The 14,538-nt window shown below is 33.7% G+C and overlaps 1 protein-coding gene and 1 long non-coding RNA gene across 2 annotated transcripts in view; both read left to right on the forward strand.

The window, feature by feature from the left end:
- Nucleotides 1-1,557, forward strand: part of LOC149782081 (tyrosine-protein phosphatase non-receptor type 11-like) — an 85,257-nt gene extending 83,700 nt beyond the window's left edge. The window contains exon 15 of the mRNA XM_089933517.1: nucleotides 534-1,557. Coding sequence (XP_089789643.1) covers nucleotides 534-536 — 3 coding nt within the window. The 3' untranslated portion in view covers nucleotides 537-1,557. The remainder of the gene's footprint in view (nucleotides 1-533) is intronic.
- Nucleotides 1,558-1,696: 139 nt separating this feature from the next.
- On the forward strand, nucleotides 1,697-10,756 carry LOC149782082 (uncharacterized). The gene is made up of 2 exons (XR_016414219.1): nucleotides 1,697-7,357; nucleotides 9,766-10,756. It is a non-coding gene; the product is annotated as an uncharacterized LOC149782082 (long non-coding RNA).
- Nucleotides 10,757-14,538: the final 3,782 nt, after the last annotated feature.

A 14,538-nucleotide genomic window follows, 5' to 3' on the forward strand; every position in this document is an offset into this window, starting at 1 on the left:
TTTTTATAGTTGATTAATATGTTGATCAAAACAGTTATAAGTTATTTTGTATAAAAGTTTAGTTATGAGATCAAGAGGAAAAAATAATTAAACTTTCTTTATTTTTCCAGATTGAATAATGATTATGTCTTACGATTATAAAAAGGAGCATGAATACCAATATTTTACAATTTAATTTCAAACCTTTCATTGTCTTTAATGTACAAGATTTACTAACACATCCAAGCAATTAATATTTACAATACATGAATGCTGCTATCAAATATAGCTGAAGATGATAAAAGTAGAACAAAATCTTCACACAACATTTTCATACCCATTTAAACGATTTTGAAGCATTTTCACCTTAAAACACCATATTAATCAGGATCTGTTGTCAGTATCTTTTTGGTTTTAATTAAAACTCCGCCAACTATTCGTAGGCATTTTTGAACATTTTGCTCCCATTACACGTTTCGTTGTTACCATAAACAAAGACTTTTCATTATTTCAATAACTTGTATGCATTGCTAATTATTTTTCTCTAATTTCAGTAAACCCCTTGAAGAAGAACATATTTATGAGAATCTTCCAGCTCCAAACAAGAAATAAATTCAGTTTTTCGTTTTCATGATAGTGATTTTACAAATGGTGTACACTAATTATTGCTAACACTTATTCTAATTTCGTCCTAATCAAACGTATAGCAAAAATACAAATGACAGTTTTCCTTAATTCACTACCTTGAAATTTTCCATATGCAAACCCTAAGATAACGGGTGAAATCTGTATTATATAGGTCAGTCAGTTGCAAATGATGTGACCTCAGAGTATGGTATATGATATGACATAAAATATCAATATCATTTATAAAATGACGTAATATCACAGATATATTACATGATCGTGACATAAAATGTCAAAATTCACTACAATGTGGCATCACACTTGTTACTTGCACTTGATACATTACAAATGACGTAACGTAATATCAAATGTGTTACATGATACGACATATAATGCTAGCATCTTTTACAAATGATGTGACAGCACATATGTGGCGTTATATACTAAAGTTAAGGCTATTAAATTATGTATAAATGAAATGGAATGTGCGAGATGAAAATAGTGATGTATCAGGAATGACTGATTAGTCTATTATATTGTGCGACATACTGTTTAATTGTATGACCTGTATATTTTCAAAATGTATCATTTTGAGATCTTACAATATTTATGAATGCACATGTTGATGGTGGCATATTATAGTTTGAATGTATTGGGAATATATATTCTTGGTGCTTGATGTTATATCACTAGTGTTGATGTTGTTATATGGTATGTACTTTTGATTGCACTCAGAAATGATTCGTCAGCATTGTTTAATTTTACATAATTTTGATGAGACTATAATCAAACCCCAAATTCTAATGTAGATATGTTAATATTGTGACGAATGAGATGTGAATTCAAACTAATAACTTTTCTTGTAGTGGGTTTGTTGTGCTTTATTGGTTTCTACCAAACCTATATCGGATGTGCATATGTAACCATGGTCAGCATTTAATTTTACATTGTTTTTTTTTACATTGTTTGACTGCTGCAAACTACACATATAATAGTTATTATAACATATTTACGTTTAGATGGATATTTTTAAATTATGGTCAGTACAACGTTTTGCAACAACCGTGTTTTGTATAGTTAACAAACAACCTTTCTAATGTGTCATATTCGATATCGTACATTTATCTTACATTATGTGCCATCTTAGTTTTGGAGACACTTGGTTTACTGCAGACTCCTCCAGTTTTCACTATGCAATGTTACGAGCATAATTGAACAATAATAAACAGGTTATATAATAAATTTGGATTTGAAAGAAATTTTGTTTAGAACTAAAATAATATACTTTCCGCAAAAGAGACACTTACGTATTGTGCTTGTTCTAATTTTTCCTCGCCAACAACTGCAGTTGTAGACCAAGGCATATTGTAAGTTACAAGAATTTTAGCATTCGGTCATGTATTTGATATTACAATTGTAATAATATAACTCAGCATTTAATATTTCTTTTGAATCGCAATATATTTGCTGTTGCTAATGTGTATTATGTCTTAAATCCTATATCATGGACGTTTGGTGGAGTTTTCCATGGTGTAGTGTGACAGAAATGTACAAATTAGGCTTTGTGGACGCTGGTTAGTCCTCTTCTGACTGGCATCCCGTTTGTTGTCTGCTACAATTACGGCGAGGGTTACCTTTTATATTCCAATCGCAGAAAATCATCTTGCACATGTGGTAGGGGAAAACGTAAATCTCTAAGTAGAGATTACGTGAATAAATCATGGTAAAAAGTATACATTCATCACTGAAATATAATTATTTAGTCATTTTAAAATTCAAAACAAAGTCAAAGCCAAAGGCATTGTTGCATGGGCACTTATTTTTGGTTGTGCTGGGACTCCATAAAACTTAAGCTATTTCAGTACATTTGTATGAATGTCATTTTCCTGAAAAGACATGGTCTTCCATTGCATATGATAAGTTTATTTATTCGCATGTGTTTGTGATTGGACCGGTTTGAATCAGACTGGCCAGATAATTAATGAGAAGGTTAAATAAGCTGCCTACAGAATAAACCTTTGACTATCAGCATATGCTAACAAATCATTAATATCAAACATATTTACCTAAGTAAGAGAGTGTAGACACAGGAAGAGTTATCTAAAGAAAATCAAAATGCAATATGCCATCTATGTCACTGACTCATCCATCAGTAATGAAGCTTTTTAAGCAAATATGCGACCTATTACTGATACAAATCCATAAGCATGCAGATTACGAGAAGTCCTCGAGGAAAGATGGCCTTCAAAGGTGATTGTGATGTTTATGATACCAATGAGGTCATCTAGAGAGTGGCATTTCAATGGGAATGTGATGATACATATGAGTTTCCTGGTTGGGGATAGTCACGTGATGCATTATTTATTTGGAAAAATATATTATCTACCTGTCTCCAAAGGCAAAGACAGTCAATTATGTGCTATCAGTGTGGTGGCTTTGGGCACAAAACCAGAGTTCACGATATCGTTCGGGGAAACTAAAAAGGTAATGGCAAAAAAGCCAGCTCAACCCCATCGGATGACTATTTAAGACTATTATATACCACCAGAATCACTTGTCAACACAGACGTGATCTCTTCGATGATAATGAATGTGAAAATTTATTAGCTGCTTGTACATGTTCCAGTGTAATTGCCATTGCAGTTTTATTTAATGATAATTGTAATATTGATCATTGTAAGCATAGGTTTAATGGCGTTAATGTTACCTTTAATGCCTCTAATGATGTTAATGTCTTACATTTATGAGTTTCTGAATAGAGATTACACGTGCATCATTTAAATATTCCAGATCTTTTAGAAACGATAGATCAAGTGAGGTTAATGCTAACCTCTCCAAATAAGTATATACATTTATTTGAACTATCAGAAACATTGTTGACGAATAATCGAGGTGGAAATTTATTATATATCATTGGCTATGACCAACCATTTCTTGGAGATAGGAAAGCAGGAGGATTTGAGCTCATTGTGTTTATGTGGGGGTATTTGTGGGTTTGTGTTTGTGGGTGTGTTTTGGTATATTTACGAAGCCCTGAGTTTGAATGCACACCAACATCTTGAGGTCTGTACTACATTATGAGAACTTACATACCAGTCCTCGAAATGTTTCGTCGGCAAACGGTTGAGAATGATCATAAGAGATTAATTACGCGTTATTGTGAAAGTCATCACAAAGTCGGTAATGTCTGACAGACACTTACACTCAGTGTATATTGTTCACACAATTTGCTACCCTCCTTGTGCTGTAGACTGGTGAGCAAACGCTTAGCCAATCAGAAGGCGCGTGACTTCCGATTGTTTGTTATCCAAAGAGAACATCTATAGGGGGCAGTGACACTATAAATTTCGTATAGCTATAAATAAGACTACTAAATTAATTACAAGTATTATTAGTGATTTTTAAAAAGAAATAATTTTGTTAAATGGTAGACTGGAGATGCCAGCAGAAAGTGAATTATTTTAAGCCCGGTGCAGCTGATATAGTGCAGTATTTGCGGCGTGTGATTTGGCGTGTACATGGATATTACTGCTTCGATACTTAATGCACCTAACTTGGAAAATGGCAAGAGGTACTGGATCAAACTGGTAAGAAACAAATAGATTCTTTATAAAATTGTTTATTATATTCGTCCAAAGAGCTGTTCATTCTTTCATTATTTATCATCTGTGGCAACTTGCTTGTATCCGGTTCCACCCACAGGGGCTCGTATCATTGCTTAAAATTGACTTGTCATACATCTACTATATATATGTATCATATTATTACATGTACTATATAATAACTAAGGTCTTTATTATATTCCCATGTCAAAACAGTTCACATTTATGTCATAAGAGTTGGTAAACAAAGAACCCATTATCTCTCTCATTCTCCATTTCCTTTTCAACTTGATTGTCGAGAGAGGAAAGAAACATGGAATACACCTGTGTCAGTACCTGATACTCTTGAAAGGTAAAATGTTGGTCCCTTTCAAACTAGTACAGTTCTCACTCTTGATGAAAAAATATATCACCCAACAGAAAATAACGCTCTGTATATGACAGACTCGTTGATAAACAAACTTGTTTACTATAGTCTGAATCCTGACTGAGTATCTCACAAGCAGGAGTTTTAAAAAATAACGTTCTAATGAACTAGTCAGCTACAAGTAAGACCTAATGATTCTCAGGACTAAGGAGGTCCTTACCTCATCACTGCTTTTGTAGCCGGATTTGTCTGAATATTAAGGGACGAAAACATACACTGACCCTCTATTACTTATTTTTTCCCTTCCTATCATTACTCTTCTGACTGTCTTATCACTTCCGTCTTTATTTAATATTTGACCACACACCAAGCCCAAGTGTGACTGTGTCAGCATATTTATAGATAGAGCTGACCGTTTGTTTGTACCCGTCAATAGCAAATCTTGAATGTGACAAAACAGTGCACATAACTTAGTCATTTCATTCATTGAATTTCTAACCTGACTGTGATACTAGTGGCAATAACAGTAGCATCCCCCGCAACCTTTCAAGCTTAACGGTTTTTCCATATTATGCCAGCAGCATATTGCATACACTATGGGTGTGTCTCTTTTCCTCAGACCACATAGTGATGTAATTCATCCTATTCAGTAACTGTCTGATACTTCCGTAAATTACCATAATGTTGAGAGTTTAGTTTTATATATCTTTCCACTCATGATTATGAAAATTACACCGCTTGTTAAATCCACGGGAAAGGCCAATTTGTATATGTCATTTTGTGTGTATGTGTGCTTGATTTGATATTGTACATATCGGAAGCAGACAACAACGTATTTGCCTTCTATGTACCTATATTTGTAGTGCTGCATATACCACTTCACTGAAAATGGACTTGTCCTTCAAACAGAAATGACTGACAAGCATGGTTGTCAGTAACTGAAAACTTCGTTTGAAGTGAAATGCTCAGATGATAACTGTGTTAGGGCTTGATTATAAATCAATAAATGAACTGATTAAGTTCTGAGCATCTCGAATCTCATTTGTGTCGTTTGCTTTTTAAATTGGAGGGGGTTAAAAACAAATAGGGAAATATATTTAGACTATAGATAAGCATCCTCTGCACCTTTCAAGATTGACGGTCTTTCCGTACTCTCTTTTCCTTAGCCAGCATAGTGATGTAGTTCATCCTATTCGGTACCTGCCGGATAATTCCGTAAATTACCATAATGTTGAGAGTTTAGTTTTATATCTCTTTCCACTGATAATTATGAACATTACACCACTTGTTAAATCCACGGGAAAGGCAAATCTGTATTTGTCATTTTGTGTGTGTGTGTGCTTGAGTTGACATTGCAAATATCGGAAGCAGACAACATAGTATTTTCCTTCTATGTACACACATGTGTAGTCCTACATATACCACTTCACTGAACAGGGAATTGTCTGTTGTTGTTGAATGGGATGGCCATGTCAGCATGTGATATGTCAGAGCACTTTCACAAAAACACATATATTCCTGCAGAATATAATTCTCAAATTTGGAAACCTCTGCATATTGCTGTTTATAATTCTACTCTTCCACACTAATCCCTAACGAACTTTATTTGACTTAGGACTATCCTATACATATGTAGAGGAGTCCGCAGCATCGCCATTGCTTACATCAACGTACAGTGTTGACAACATCTTTCTTGGGCAGCGCAAATAAGTCTGTTGTAATATTTGTTTCACTGATTTTCTGTTACAGTTATAAAGCGTTATGGACTATTGCATGTGCTATCTCCCTGCTATTATTAGCACATGTTAATAGTTGGCCTAGATTGGACATCAGAAGACGTCACTGTCATGTGCCATAAACATATACACGTATTATCCATACACAGAGCTAGGTGATAATTGACCATACGTATATAGTTCCCACATACAAATCTTGGTGACGTCATCCATAAATATATGGCTCCCAAACTACCCTAGTTAAGATTTGTCAAACTTCACACAAGTCTACTACTCCCCGTGCCACTATGGTAATATTTGCTCTAGTAGAAAACAGTGTTTAAAGTAACAACAGTAGTACATAACAAAAACTCAAATTTTCCAGAAAAATTAGAGAAAACTCTCACTTAAACATTCCTAAAGGTTTTCATATACTTTTTATAATTTTGATTGGGGAAAGAATTTGTCTCGAAAGCAAAAGTAATAAAATTTGGAGAAAATCATGATGGTATTATAATAAAATTGCATACTTGTTAGTAAAAATAATAGCCTATCAGATTTAGCTTGTGACCCGTTTTTAAAAACAAATAAATAGAAAATTTGCATATGCATCCATCATAACTCATTCCTCGAGAAGTGCAGATAATCATAGACAGAAGACAAAGTCACAGGAGCAGATTGTGATTTCAATTTTTTATCATTCTTACCATTATCATGATTATCTTCAAAGGAACTAAAGTATATAGGTCAGATTGAGTTAAATATCAAGATTATGTTAAAAGATTGTTTGAAATTGACTTTTAAAATAAAATTGCTTTTATCATCAGATTTAATATCATGTACTTTCATACATAACCAATGTTGTTTTTGAAGGTTTTAATGCCATTTTACAGAACAACATAGGCTATACATGGCGGCCAGTATAACTGGTGGAGGAAGTAACCTGAAAAACCTTAGGAAGAACCATCGTCCCACGAGAAGCTGCTGGCTAGCTATCTCAAGTACCCAGGTTAGCTGAGCCCAAGACTCAAAACCACGCCGATATGAGATGGCAGTGATCAGGAACGGTGAGTGCTTTATACACTGGCAAACTGGGACCCTAAAACAAATATAAAGGACACTGATACAACTATGAAATGTATTAAAAAGGTATTTAGAGTAACAATAACCACCTAAGAAAATCGGTTACAACAGCTACTCATGGAATTTGAGATTTCATTACAGCATTCTGAACAGTGTTACTGATGTAGGTGTCCACTGTCTGTCGCATTGCCAACATGTTTAGTAGCAGGCTGTTTTAGGCTGAGGTTGGTTTGCCTCATAGACAAAAGACAAAGTTACAGAATAATATTTTGATTTCAATTTATTATCATTCCTACTATCATCATGATTATCTTCAAAGGAACTAAAATATATAGGTCAGATTGAGTTAAATATCAATATTCTGTTAACAGATTGTTTGAAAGTGATGTTGTCATTGTGCTATCCAAAGTCTGTCTGATTATTCTGCAGTTTTGTTTTATCCATTCATATGTCCTTTTGCTGACATTTAGCCCAGATATGTATCATAAATAGACACAGTGTTATGCACAGCGAAACATTTTCTGTCTGATGTGTTTTACGTATCCAATATGTAGTTTTTTTTAGCTTCGTGAAATATGATGATGAAACTACATGCAAATATACATTATAGCTCATAATTGTCACATGTTTGATAGGTCAGATCATAGCAAGATATAAGATATATGCTCTTAACTTTGGTAACAGAAAAGAGTGAAAAGCAATAAGCTTTGTAAAATTCAACGTATCATTTATTTTCCTAGAATGAAAACTGAAATCGTAATTAAAACCAACTTATGGCATTATGAATTAAATCCCAAACAGTCCTTGAATTACAAACACAAGTCCTAATCATTTAAAGGCCTGAATAAGTTAAATCCAAAACTGAGGGTGTTGCTGTGTCTGTTGTAGCGTGTATAGTGTTCACGTTCCAACAGTCGTTTGTTAAATCACAGTAGTATAATTCCAGGTTTGAATTCACTATGTATTCCATAGACATTCTGTATCCAAAATTTTATCAGAGCACTTTTGTATTTCCAGACAATTAATCACTTGAATTCAATAATTTGAAGAAAAAGATTCCAGCCCGGAATAAAATGTTGAACACAACTTATCATTCAACCTGAAAGTGCTAAATTTTAAAGCATGACTGAAAAATCCTCTCGGTTACAAGATTACATAGTACTCTACTTGGCCTCAGGTCACTATTAGTATTTTCTAAAACAAAACCTAATAACTAATTGGCAATAACCTTCTAGAATGATCCTAATCCTTACAAAAAAATGTTAGTCATTATTAGAATGCAGAATCTGGATTATGTAAATTAAACTAAGGGAATTTCAAAACCTAGACCCAGACCCAAACATACATATTTACTTCTCCTGTTAATAATGATTCTGATATTAAATTGATGTGCAATGCTTAAAAAACCCCAGATGTGATCAGAAAAACCACTAAGGCTGTGAATTCTTTTCTTGATGGTTACCACAAACAACTAATTACAAGAACCCGTGATAATCTGTATTGGAAAACGAGTTCATTTATTAAAGTTATCCACTTGGTAACATCTATAAGTTGAAATTACATTATTTTAACATGTTATTTAAATGTATCATACTAGATTGCTTGGACCTTTTGTTGTATCAAAATAATTGTATCTCAGAACATTATAGCACAGAAATATATTTATTAAATACTACATGTTTCCACATGAAAATAACGAAAGAACTGTTAATGCTAACATCTGTACTTTCGAGATTGTTTAACAAAAATTGGTGATAGCTATATGTCACAATATTGAACTGAGTTCATCTTATGTCAAAAGTAATTGTTCCAGTATATCTAAATCATATTTAGTAAATGGCGCAAAATTGCATTTTTTTATTTGATATGTTGCTAGAGATGTTAACAATTAGACTTGTTTACTTTATTTACTGGCTACAACTCATAAACTTTATGGCTGTGATACCGAAGTGAAAACCTTTACATTTACTGTGCTTATAGATGATATTCACTGATAGATGTTGCTGTTAAATCAAATTAATAGTATGTTACAATAATATATTTGGCAATATGCAATCAGGACCCTAATGTTAATGTTTTATATTGTCATTATTAGTTTCTTTACATTGCTTAGAGTTGTTCCATTTAAACATACATGGTACCCATGGAAGGCAGTGTTATAAACCTATATGCCACGGTACTTTGATTTCAGAGAGTTCATATTAAAATGATAAGAAATTTCTAAATTGTATCTTTGAGTGAGTAACCACTTTAAAAGTGTCTTCCCTGGGTTCCATGTATGTTTTAATGGAACAGTTCATACATGGTAAACAGTCTAACAATTCTTATTTCAAATGGTATCAATGTATGGGGAATGTAAGATCTTAAAGAAGAAGGGAATATTTTATTTTAGGTAAAAACTGCAAGTCAAGTGTGAAAGCGAAAAGGGAGAAAATGATTAGAATATCATGGTCTATGGAGGAGGAGGCAGCTGTAGAAAGTCAACTGGGAAAATTCATAAGAACTAATTCACTACCTGAAAGAGGCAAAGAAGAAGGAACCTATTATAGCAAGGTGTCCATGGAACCATGTTAATGGGACATTGCATACCTTAAATGCAAGTCTAGTACAATTTTATTGGTCCAACCTAAGTTTGTCTGAATATTCTGAAGGCAAAAGTTATTAAACGTCTTTCAGATGAATATGTTTATGCAGCTATTCTGTTTGTCAGATGTTTAAGATGTTAATCGATGAGATTATGTCACATCCGTATTCTTGACTTGTAGTATGCACCCATTTTCAGTGTGTTCAAAGGTCTGCTGCCCACGTCTCCTTTTTTTCATTCTTTTGGAATTAGGAAAAAAATCTAATTAGAATTATAGCTCAGATAACTTTAACTTTGCTTTCTTCTTTCTCTGTATATGTAAAGATAAAACTATTTGAATTACTCAAATACATTTACACTTTACAAAGAAAATTGTCTTGCTTCTTGATGTTCCTTCCAAAAATGAAATGACAGTTTGACGTTTCATCAAGTTTGGAAGAAACTGCCTTATCTGATTATAATAGAGATTGTCCATGCAAATAGTAATGATCAAAAATATGATGCTTTCATGTATTAATGCAGCAGTATTGCATATGTCTTCCTGTGATGCCAATTTTAGAGGGAAGTAGATGTCCTTTCGATTATCTGTCAACACCCTTTGATTACTCCAATAGTACAGTTTTTACTTTCTTTCACTTTAATACCATGGCAACCACCATTTTGAATGTTGTTCATGAGTGGGCTCAATATGCAGGCTGTGGCCAGCTTCTTGTATTTATTCAATAATGACCTACATATTGACTGAAATTAATTTATCTGGGCTGCATTTTTTATATTAAACATTTTTGTGGAGATGAACATTTACTGTATGCAGTGAAATATGTGTCATATTTATACATGCTTATCCGGCTCAATTAAATTACAATGCATTCTAAACATTTAATGTTTATCTTTTTCTTCTCAACTTCCTACTGTTATTTATTGTTAATTCCTTGGTTTTAAACATTATTGGGTAGGTGGCCATAGCAGCTTAGTAGGAGTTCCACTGCGTTTCGTAATCCAATGTTCATGAGTTCACTATACTGGAGAGGAAAAAAGCCTGACTATACATTCTTAACAAAAACACTCTGACCAGATTTTTTCTCAGGTACAGGGAATGTGCCTGATAATAAAAAACTGAGAGACTCCTCTGTTCCTTAATATTTTAATCGGGATAGGTTTGGTATAATTGCCCACAGTGATATAGAACCTTTCAAAATAAATGGCCTATAATTCTCAATAATAAAATCGCATTGATCTGTTTGATATAACCAATTTACTGCTTTCAGTACAGAACTGTGAACATGACCTCTTAAAATGGGAGCCTTTGGAAGGTCTGCCTTTATTATATTGCTTATTTTGCAATCGTTAGCAATCCGAAATAGCATGCACATTGTTGTTGCAATATAGGTCTATCCAGTTTCCATTTTGAAATTCCTAACCTGTGTTTATATATGTCAGTTACCAACTCATACCCCTCAAGATACCTTCCGTACCCACATCATAATTAACACTTTGTTGTAATGAGAATGAAGTGCAGATTGTGTTAGTTTTGCCATTAAGTACACTTTGTACAAATATATTCCAATGCTCTCTTGGCCATATTGATCTACTTACTCTTCTCTAATAACTGATCCTAACCTATTTTTTATATTAGTATCAAAACACAAGCGTGCAAGTAAAAGGAGGGTCGCTTTTCACTTTTTAGGTTTAATATTTTAACCTAAATTGCATTTTCACTTTTTCAGTTTCTCTCTCTATTTTCATCTCTTCTTTTTCATTTCCATTTGCCTATAGACCACGCCATTGGCCTAGTGGATAGAGCATCAGTCCTGGATGGGCGAGGTTGTTGGTTCGAAATCTGGTTGAGTCATACCAAAGACACAAAAATGGTACAGCTTCCACGCTAGGTGCTAAGCATTAAGAGTTTAATGTTGGCATTTGTTATCCTGGTGTTAGGATAATGTGTCTTGGTAGGACATCAGCATCATACCCCAATACTTGACATCACTATATACTGCCACGCTGCAGACATTGTAGTGATATGACTACAGTGTTAAAGCTATGATAAATATCTAAATCGCACACACACACACCATTTGCATATCTTCTCTCTCCCCCCCCCCCTGTCTCTCCTCTTTCTGCAAGTTGCGGTTGTCTTTCTCTTCTTCAAATGAATTCCAGTAGTGATGCAAACAATACTGAACCTGATATGTCAATAACCTCAAATGTGCTAATGTGCGAACAGTCTTCGTGTATCGGGGTGATATAATCCAAGACGTCTTAAATCAATGCAGTACATTTCCAAAATAGTGATTTAGTCTAAGAAGTTAGAATGAGTACCTTGAAATTCCAGTGAATAATTTAAGGAAATAAATCCTCTGAAATATTAACTGAAATGCAACATAAATTGAGTCCTTAAAATATGAAGCTAAGCCATACAATACAGAAGTTCAGTTACTTTTCCTATTGTAAAAAAAACTAAATTAATAACAGAACCAGGATGAAAGTTATTTTGAAAATATTTCAAGTTTTAAACAAGGTCAGGTCTGTTACTAAAACTTCAGTTAAGAACACGTAATGTAGCAAGCACACTTGGAATTCCCAAGAAGAAGAACAATGTCCTAAAGTCAAACTCAAGTAAAGTAAACGTTTATCTCAAGTAATATTGATCTTAATATATAATCTAAAATCATAGATAAATATTAGTTATGTATCATATTGTTTACACAAAAACAAGAGTTTTGTCAGGTAGGTATTAAACTCAATTATTGATTAAGGTCAATATCAGAATTTAGAGATACGTAAGAAATAATCGTAAAGGCCAACAATTACAAATTAAGTATACATCACAAGCGTTGTTACATGTTTTTAAAGTTGCATTTTTATATGTCAGCCGTATCTGAGTCTTGGCTACTTCCCACACTTGTATTGAGAGAAAAAATCCTTGCATTGTACCACCTGTATAATACGTACAAGGACCAACCACCAGCAAATTTGCTTTTATTGCAAAATACCGATGTAACAATGGATCTTTTGAGAACAATGAAAAGGAACCTGAAGTGTATAGTGTTCCTCTGCCAACATTGGTCTAAAAATGTACTTTAAACTGAAATACAGTATGCCTTTAATCAAGGAGAGCCGAGAAAGTGAATGGAACTTTACAACTGTACGGAGCTCCGCTTCCATCCTTAGTCCAAAAATGATTAGTGCATAATTTAGAACAATAAGGAGGGAAATCCGTGCCTTATGTCATATTCTTCTCAAGTAATGCCTTGTTTCAGCGGTGGTATTTGACAACAAAATTCAATGATGTACGATCACTTTACGTGAACCATGCTCATTGCATTAATCATACACAAATGTGAAGATAACACATGTAAAGAAGCATTGTTTGCTGGTACGACTTGACCTTGAGGATTGCCATGAAAGTTTACCACACGTAGTCTTATTGGTTCTAAATGAAAATGATGCCACTTAAACATTCAACATGGCCAACACAGCATCCATCTTGATAATATTGTTCTCGTTACTTCTGAGTGGATGGTCGCACCAATATGAGGTTCTCACCAAATGACTTCTTGTAATGTCTTGGTCCTAAATTAAAATGGTGCCTATCTGATGTTAAGTATGACCACCGTGGTAGGCATATTGACAATCGTTTTTCTACCAGATAATATAAAGTTATATAGACATCGGGTCTTCACGGAAAAACGTATGATGTCTAGTCTGTTCTAAACAAAATGGTATTGATCTGTTGTCTAATATGAACACAACAGAAGGAACATACTGCATTTTGTAGTAGATACACTTGGTAGGGATGCGAGTAGTTCATTCGCGCGGTCAATACACAATTCTTTGTAGTCAAAATTAAACTCCCTTCAAAGTGCAAACCCATATATTTGTATGTGATATAAATATAATATATGTACAGTATGTACGCTGTATCAATTATAAACCACTCGTATACATTTTTCATTAAATGTTTTAATAAAAAGTACACATCTCGTGGTACGCGGACTTCAAGCCCTAACACAACCATGGAAAGATTGTGGGCTGCATTATATGCCGAGATTCCGGCCCTTAACAATCCGCTTCTCAAAGATTATTTTGATGCGTGTCGCCAATGTTATAGTAATTACGCAATACTTGTACATATTAATAATGTAACTCGTGTGAGATTTATTGTACAGGCATGCTTAATAAAGCACATATCCATGATTATTATCGCCATTTCTATTTCTTTAAATGCCTAATCAATGAGACTAACTACTAGCAACCCAATCGGTGTTTATCATCTATTGTATGATTGTTTACGTGAAAATTACAGAAGACTGATACATCTTTATTGTTTGAAAAAGAAGTAAACGAATTAGAATACGTGTACGTAACGCCTTCTCAAAAGTCAGCTTGTCAGAGAGAGTTTAAATGCATGTTGCCAACTTCATGGTGACAAGATGATTATTGTTAAGCAAATGGATAAGTCAGTGTTCTCAAATCATTATGTTTTAAGAACAAAATATTATTCCATAAAGTCAAGCATTCATTACTGTACATTTTGATTTGGTAGCATATATAGACGTAGTAAGGTGAATTTAATAA

Source organism: Sinohyriopsis cumingii, chromosome 15 (assembly GCF_028554795.1).
Source record: "Sinohyriopsis cumingii isolate HCF-2022 chromosome 15, ASM2855479v2, whole genome shotgun sequence".
Lineage (NCBI taxonomy): Eukaryota > Metazoa > Mollusca > Bivalvia > Unionida > Unionidae > Sinohyriopsis > Sinohyriopsis cumingii.